The following is a 9,177-nucleotide window of genomic DNA, read 5'->3' on the forward strand; positions in this document are numbered from 1 at the left end:
TGAGAAGAATGGATGAAATGTAAGGAAGTACAAGATAAGGGGGAAAAGCTTCAAAGTTACACTTGGCATAATTGCGCTGTAACTAATCTATACCAAGGATGAGGTCAAAAGCTTAACTCGGCACCACCCGCAATGACTACAACCCAAGCTCGAGATCACTCACACACACAACCAGGTTCGCCTCATCTCATGCATGTGTACGGCTTGTCAAGACCCCCAACAAGATCAAGACTAGAAAATGCAGAAGACAAAGAGAAAAGCTAGTGGAAACGAAAAAAAGGCCTTAGACTGGCATTGATTCAAATTGTAGAGAAATGGAACAAGGCTAATCTATATATACTATAGGTTGATGAAGCTTCACCACTCTTGGATCGAGGATGGCCTAAATAAAGCTGAGGGTGAGGAGGCACCACGTCCTCATCAAGAATGTGGTTCGAGACTCAGGAATCATATGGGAAATCAGAGAGTCAGGAGTCGAGAGTCAGGAATATGGTCTACGGGTCAGGAATCCGGCGAGAGTCAGGAATGTGGCAAGAATTGGGGGATTCCTAACAGCAACCCCTCCTCAAGAACGAGTGGAATGAGGACAAAGAGGAGGATGAGATGGGTGGCGAAGGATGGGAGAGGGAGAATGAAAAGAATGAGGACTGGGATGAGAAGGATAGCGGTGGTGGAAGTCCTAAACAAGGTCAGGAGAATGAATCAGGTTGTCTGCAGGTTCCCAAGTGCGTTCCTCAAGTCCATAACCTTTCCAGTCTACCAGATAGTAGAGTTTAGACCATGAGATCTTGGAATCAAGGATGTCTTGAACCTCATACTCAGACCCATCCTCAAGCTGCACTGGTGGAGGTGGAGGAATGACCCGATTTGGAATAGGACTGGGAATATAAGGCTCAAGGAGAGAGGAGTGAAAAACGGGGTGAATTTGATATGAAGAGGGAAGTGAAAGGTGATAAGTGACAGGATTAATGATGCTAATGATAGGGAAAGGACCGCGGCATTTGAAATCAAGTTTGGGACATGGCCTGGTGGTGGAGATATTTCATTTGAGGAGCCAAACTTTATCCCCAATATTGTAACGGGTACAATCTTGATGATGGACATTGACGAATGTTTTGTGAGATTCTTGAGCACGATGGAGGTGGAAGGAGATGGAGTTGTGGATTTCCTAGAGGTTGGAGACAAATGCCTCAGAGCACGGATTTGAACGAGAGGATTCGGATGGAGAAGGAAGTGAGAGATTGAATTGAGGATTTCGGCTAGAGTTTGCAAAGAAGGGGGAAACTCGAAGGGAAGAGTGAACAAAGTTGTTATAGAAGAACTTAACAAAGGGAAGGATATCGAACCAGTCATCCTGATGATAGTTGATGAAGCACCTCAAGAATTGTTCCAACGTCTAAATCATTTGCTCGGACTGTTAATCAGTTTGAGGATGATATGCCGAAGAGAGGTTGGCCTTCACTCCAAGCAACTGCAAGAACCGTTGCCAGAAATGAGAGATGAACTAAAGTCCCTGATCCGAAACCACATGTGCAGGAATCCCATGAAGTTGGAAAATTTCCTTGAATACCAGTTTTACCATGTCCTCGCCCAAAAACTCCTTGGTATACAACAAGAAGTGCGCCATCTTTGTGAAGTGATCCACCACAACTAAAATGCTATTGAAGCCTCTAGAACTTAGAAGATCACTCAAGAAATCCATGGAGATGGATTTCCAAGGACCTGAAGGGACCAAAAGGGAACGAAGCAAATATGAAGGAAGGTGGTGAGGTAATTTATTTTGGGCGCAAGTGTCACAGGAGGTAACAAAAGCTTTGGTGTAGTCGTCCATGTGGGGCCACCAAAAGTCCCATGCAACTAGTTCATAGGTTTTCGCAATGCCGAAGTGACCAGCAGTTGGGCTATCATGGCATGCAATTAGAACCAACTTTCGAGCATCACCTTCAAGAACGTAAAGCTGCTCCCCATGGTACAACAAGCCATCTAAGAACTCGAACTCATTAAATCGCTGGCAATCGGGAGTCACTAGGTGTCCAACTAAAGATGGAAGAAAATGTCATTGGCGAGGTCATCGGATTGAAGATTTTTTTTTATCACATCCATCAAGGAGGTCCTGAGGGGCCAGGGAAATTGCTATAACATGAAGCCAATCAGGACCAAAGATAACCTGATCCTATTGATCGAAGGTAGGTTACCAAGCCTGAGACTGAGATAGAAGCACCTTGAAAGGGCATTAGGATCTGAATCAAACTATCAAGACACCCAACAAGATCAAGACTGGAAAATGCAAAAGACAAAGAGAAAAGCTAGTGGAAACGAAGAAAAAGCCTTAGACTGGCATTGATTCAGATTGTGGAGAAATGGAACAAAGTTAACCTATATATACTATAGGTTGATGAAGCTCCACCACTCTTGTGTAAGCAACCAAAGGGAACAACTTGAGAGACGATCCATAGGGGTTTAAATATACAGGAAAAGGGCCCATGAACAAGAGTGCATCCCCTTTTCCAATCGGTTAAGGGTCTTGGGATATTTGGGGTTAAGCGTCTTTGGGTTTGAATAGTACTGGGCTAGGTGACCTCTCGGGAAGTCCAAGCTCAGGAGCTTACATCTTGGATCGAGGACGGCCTAAATATAGCTGAGGTCGAGGAGGCACCATGTCATCATCAAGAATGTGGTTCGAGACTTAGGAATCGTACAGGAAATTAAAGAGTCAGGAATAGGGAAGTGTCTCGAGAGTTAGGAATATGGTCTACGGGTCAGGAATTTGGCAAGAGTCAGGAATGTGGCAAGAATTGGGGGATTCCTAACACGACTATTGCCATAAAGAATGAAAACACAAGTGTAAACGGCAACGTGTGGCAATAGGTCGAGCAATAGAAGATAAACTCGAACTTATATCAACTAACACAGAAAGAATAATAGGAGATCTTTTGTTATAAAAACGAGCTTGGAAAGTAAACACTACATGAACTAGTGCTGAGTGAACCCCTTGATGATACTCCTGAAATAAAGATGGATCAGTCACAGACTTATTCGCACAAGGTCCTTCCGTTACTCACGCAACTCCTCGTTTCTCGAATGCATCTCGGTGTCTAGACCTTTCACTACAGCAGCACCAACAGGACGTCGTTGACGCCAAGGTCTCCACCTAGGAAATGGAGGTCACCAATCCGGAAAACGCCGACAACACCGATAAATGTGACCAACTTCATCACATGCCCAACAACAAACGTCACGGCCACAACCACGTCCTCATCCTTATCCTTGAACTCGAGCAGTAGTAGCATCAACCTCCATTGGAACAAGACCATCGCCTATAAGAAGTGGAGCAGAAGGACGTGCAGCAAGAAGTGGAAGAGGTGACGTCTCATAACATTGTGCCAAGCAAAGAGCATCATCAAGGGTGGCTAGAGCAAGTGCATGCACAAGTCCAACAAGATCTTGACGAAGTGCTAGCTACAACATTCCTAGCTTGATCTGCTCCGACATATTTGGCTCCACATGAAGCAAAAGGCTTTGAAAACGAACGCCAAATTGCATCACTGACTCAGATGGCCCTTGACAAAGACGATGCAATTGCTGGAAGGCATCATCACAATCATCAGCATGTCCAAATGCATATTTGAATACATCCGAGAGAACACTTCAATCCCTACGAGTGGCTGCACTCAAACCATTGTACCACTGTAGTGCCGTCCCTTGGAGACACATGGGAAACTCATGCAAACGTCAAGCATAATCCCAAGAATGATATATGGCAATCATCGTGAAGTGATCAAACCAATGGTACACACCATCCCCAGGATTCCCACGAAAGAACTCCGGCCGAACACGAAGATTGGCACCAAGAGCAGGAGAAGTTGGACCACGTGCTTGTAAGCAACCAAAGGGAACGACTCGAGAGATGGTCCATGGGGTTCAAATATAGAGGGAAAGGGCCCATGAACAAGAGTGCACCCCCTTTTTCCAATTGGTGGGTCTTGGGATATTTGGGGTTAAGCGTCCTTGGGTTTGAATAGTACTGGGTTGGGTGACCTCCCGGGAAGTCCAAACTCAGGAGTTTACATCTGGTATCGGAGCGGTCTCGGGTCCGACTCTGTTGGTTGGATAAGGGAATCACACCACATGTTGATTGACATCTGGCTGGTCCAATTTGCTCCCGCTGGGCTCGACCCGAGGGATAGGGTGTCAAGAGAGTAGGGCTCTCGGGAGAGCTGCGGCTCTCAGCTTCCGTTCACGAGGGCGTGAACTTGCAGGGAAGCGTGGTGGATTGTAAGCAACCAAAGAGAACGACTCGAGAGATGGTCCATGGGGTTCAAATATAGAGGGAAAGGGCCCATGAACAAGAGTGCACCCCCTTTTTCCAATTGGTTAAGGGTCTTGGGATATTTGGGGTTAAGCGTCCTTGGGTTTGAATAGTATTGGGTTGGGTGACCTCCTGGGAAGTCCAAACTCAGGAGTTTACAGTGCTATGAATGCCACTATCAACTAAGTTTGGTTGTTCAATTACAAGCACATAGCATCAAGCAATTGTACCAACTACTACTCTAGAGTCAAAGGAGGAGATTGTTGATCTGCCATGAAGATGAACGAAAAGGAAAAAGCAAAAGAAGAGAAATGACAAAAAGCTAGAAGGAAAGGGAGATCTAGACCATGCAAAAAGTTAGATTGAAATCAAACTCCTGAAAGGAAAGAACAAAATAAAGGAAATGGAAAAGGCTAAATCTAAACGATACAAAATCTAAATTTAAACCAAAATCCCAAATCCAAGCACTCCTCAGAGACAATCAAAAAATGCCTCTTAACTCCACTAATGTGAGTGCTTGCAATAATGAAAGGGAATACAGAAAATGTGCATATCCATTAGCCCAAAAAAACCTACCTTATATACAAGAGCGAGTGATTCAAATTGAAACTAATCTAACAGCTACTAAAATCCCACTATGCCAATATTAATATACGGCATTGTAGCCATACACTTGGACCTCACAGAGCTAATTAAGTATAAACCTATGAAAATATTATTGTTTTAATTTTTATATTTTATATTTTTAATTAAAAACATAGTTTGTGGAAGAACAACTGTAGAATGGGGTAATAATAACACACTTACTGAAAATGAAATTAACCTTATAATTAATAATGGATTTTTAGATCTTTTAACTCACATTAAAAATTATCATTCATATTCAAGAAATTTTAAGAATTTAACTGTTTTAAATATTGGTAGGGGTGTATTTGCTGTAAGAATTGAGCGTGTGGATGGAGAGCCACCATATTGTTCAACTGGTCAAACTGAAAATACAATTATTAGTATAAGAATCAAAGAAGCTGTTAGATACTTAATCAACACATATAATGCTACAATGATTGCAGCAAAATCTGATGTATGCAAGATTATATCTCAAAATTATATAATTCAATATTCAATTGTGTTTTGGTGGAGACTAACAAATTTAAACATCTATATTTAACTTTAGATGAGCTTTGGTGTAGAAGTTTTGACTAAACTACCCTAAGTTTCTTCACAGCTGGATGGCTAGAGTGTGGAGTGCTTCTCTTCCCTCCACAACAACTTGTGATATTGGCAGTAGCCCGTGTGGTGCTACAGTTCTCTAGAATCCAAGGATGATTGATCACTTGGTCTAGTGTCAATCTCTTCCTGGGATCCAAGTCCAGCATGCCCATAATCAGATTTTTCGCCTCTGGTGACAGATTGGCAGGCCACTGGAACTCCCCCTCGCGCAGCAAATGCATCTCCAGGTTCGATCGCTGGTAGCCCTTGAGGAGTTCGTATGCGATCACTCCAAGCCCCCAAACATCCACCGCCTTCGTGTAAGACAGCCCATATCTCTCGACAAAGATAAGCTCGGGAGCCATGTACTTCTCAGTCCCGCAGCTCTGGCTCATCTCTCTGGCATCGTCGGTCGCCACTCCAAAATCCCCAATCACTGGCCTGATCGTGCTTGCATCTTGCAGCTTGGTGAAAACGTTCTCCAGCTTGAGATCGCGATGGACAACACCACTCGAGTGGACGCCCTTGAGTGTCTCAGCCAGCTCCTTAACGATCTCGGCTACCTCCTCCTCCCTCAGTGGCCCTTTCATCGCTAGATCGCGCAGGCTAGGGCCACAAAGTTCCATGACCATCGTCCCAAAGCAACGCCCGCCAACCTTCCTCTCCCTCCTCAGCCCATGGAGGAAGACAACTCCAGGAATGGGGCGAAGCTTGTCCAAGATCCTTGTCTCCCTCTCGGCACAACTCTCCGACTTAAACATCTTTCCTGCGTACCTATGGCGGTTGCGGGCTGCGTCGCTCAGCAAGTAGACTTGGCCCTGTCCTCCATGCCCCAACTTCTCGTGTCTGATGTACCACTTGAGAAGCTCGCCACACTCGTCATCTCTAAACTCGCCATCCTCGAGCGCCATCTTCCCCTTTTTCTCGCTTGGTTTTAAGAAAACCTAGCTTCCCACAACAGGTTTAATGATCGCGAAAAGGCCATTACTTTTATTAAACTAAAAACTTCACCAGTAAAAAACTGACCATTGTAAAAGACCATTTTAAGATCCAATGGCTAATATTTTTTGGTTTTCTTAAGGGAAGGGGAGTTAAGATGGTAGTGAATATACTTAAAATATGCTTGAAAATTTAAATATTCTACCATCTAACGGTTCTTATTCATTTAGATTAATTTTGTATTTATACTTTCTTAAACACTTTCTAGTATATTCTATTTTATTCTACCGGTTGGTATTGCAATAAAATTAATCTTGTGTTTATAAATTACAAACATGCTTATAATTATAAATTTTTATTTGATCAATTAGATTAATAATTAAAAATAACACTACTATTAAGCAAACAAACGCGTAACAAATTATTATTAATTAGAATAATTTATATGGAATTAAAGGTGATCGCTATTTTATAATTACCCTCCAGGGTTGACCAGCGCGTTGTTTGATGCAGTCGGAGTTTTACGTGTACATGCAAACCAGCCAAGCACGGAAGCTTCACGAGCAGAGTTATGACTATGCGCACGATCATTCCCTTCGTGAAGAATGGAGAGAGTCGCGAAAATGGCGTCTTACTCCAACCCAAAATCCATCGCTCTGATTACCACTGGTCTCTTCTTCCTCTACGTTTTGCTGTCTCAGAATCACTTTCCGGACAAGATCGTGGAAGATCTCATCGTTCCAGAGCAAGGCGATGCTCGCCAGTGCCGGAGCCGCGTAGAGTTCCAGTCCTATCGCCGCAAATCGACAGACCCATCGGCGGAAAGCTACTCGCCATCGCCAGCTCTCATCGTTCCAGAGCAAGGCGATGCTCGCCAGTGCCGGAGCCGCGTAGAGTTCCAGTCCTATCGCCGCAAATCGACAGACCCATCGGCGGAAAGCTACTCGCCATCGCCAGCTCTCATCCACCGCCTGCGACGCTACGAGCAAATCCACGCCCGGTGCTCTCGATTGATCCAAGATGATCCAAACGGCGATCACGGCGACTGCCAATTCGTGGTGTGGATCGCGCCATTTGGATCGCAGGGCCTGGGGAACAAGATGCTGGCGATTGCTTCCACTTTTCTCTATGCTCTGCTCACGAACAGAGTTTTACTCATCGCGAGAGATTCGTCCGCAGAGAACATGGATCGATTGTTCTGCGAGCCATTCCCAAAGAGTTCCTGGCTCCTTCCCAGACCCCTGGAGATCCGATTATCCACAGTCAACGATTCATCGCGGATCGGCCATGCCCCGGATCTAAAAATCACTCCTCAGCACTGTCACGATTTCGCGAGCTCGATCAAGTTTCCAGATGTGGCCTACTCGTATCTGTCCGTGGACTACACCCCGGACGATCGAAAATTCTTCTGCAAGGAGCAGCAAAAACTCTTGCAATCGCAGGTAACGTGGCTGTTTCTCCGGTCAAACGTCTACTTTGCTCCGGGATTGTTCTTGGTGGAATCCTTCCGGAGTGATCTCGCGAAGCTCTTCCCCCAGCAGCAGGCGATTTTCCACCACTTGAGCCGCTATCTCTTCCATCCCATCGATCCGGTGTGGGATCGCACAGCGCGGTTCTACGACTCATATCTCGCGCGCGCCGACCGCGTAGTCGGCATCCAAATGAGAGTTCCTCCACACTTGCAAGGAGTTCGTCAAAACCTGGCGGCGGAGGTGTTCCAATGCGCCGTGGAGACAAAGATCCTTCCCAATATCAGCAAGAACAACGTCGAGAGGATCAAGCTCCGCTCCTCGATCAGCTCGCAGCAGCAGCAGATCGCGGCGGTGGTGACTTCGCTGGATGAGCACCACTTTGACGTGCTGCGAGAGATCTACCTCAACTCCTCCACCGCCGATGGATCGATCGTGAGAGTGGAGCAGCCCAGCCACGAGGGGCAGCAGCACACCGGATTTCTCGATCACGATGAGAAGGCTCTCGCGGAGATTTACTTGCTGGGGCTCAGCGATGTGCTGATCACGAGTCCTGGCTCCACTTTCGGCTACATTGGCCAGGGATTAGCCGGGTTGAGGCCTTGGCTTATGTGGGCTGGGCCTGGCTCAGGCAGGGACATTTGCTCCAAGGCAAGAACTATGGATCCTTGCTTCTTTTCGTTTGGGGAGTCTAACTGCGATTGTGGAGAGGCTGTCAAGCTTGACAATGTGGAGCGGTGTCAAGATTGGCCTATAGCGCCTGGTGTTCAACTCAAAACAACTTGAATCTTTATCCATTCTTTTTAGGACATGTAGAGAGTTATATTGTGTCTTCCAATGTGGACCATTTTGGTATGAATTGTTTGATATGCAACTGATTTCAAGGAAGTTATCTTTCTTTGACGTGGTTATGCCTCCCATTCAACGAGCTTGGATGTTACAACAAGGAATCCACGACTAAGATGTGCAAGGATAAATTCTAGAACGAGAAATCACATAGCAAAGTCATATCAAGATGTTAGTGATTCACGTCGTGAAGCCCGCCACTTTGATACGCTCATAGGCACCCACGATCTGTCAAAAAATTATACAAGATGTTACAAACAAGCAGTTCTTGTTTCCATGATGTAAGTTGTTGTTCCAGTGGGATCAAACTCCTGGTGACAAGTTTTCGTGTATGAGTGTCTTCCTCGGACTTGGCTGCAAGAATGCATCGCGCTGATAACTTCTTCCAGGAGCCTGTCTCAAGCC

The 9,177-nt window shown here is 45.4% G+C and overlaps 1 protein-coding gene across 1 annotated transcript; it reads right to left on the minus strand.

The window, feature by feature from the left end:
• Positions 1-5,508: 5,508 nt before the first annotated feature.
• Positions 5,509-6,429, minus strand: LOC9633830 (calcium/calmodulin-dependent protein kinase type 1). The gene has a single exon (XM_002979279.2). The coding sequence runs from the start codon at positions 6,427-6,429 to the stop codon at positions 5,509-5,511; it is 921 nt and encodes a 306-aa protein (XP_002979325.2).
• Positions 6,430-9,177: the final 2,748 nt, after the last annotated feature.

This window comes from Selaginella moellendorffii, unplaced genomic scaffold (genome assembly GCF_000143415.4).
Source record: "Selaginella moellendorffii unplaced genomic scaffold, v1.0 SELMOscaffold_40, whole genome shotgun sequence".
Classification (NCBI taxonomy): Eukaryota; Viridiplantae; Streptophyta; class Lycopodiopsida; order Selaginellales; family Selaginellaceae; genus Selaginella; species Selaginella moellendorffii.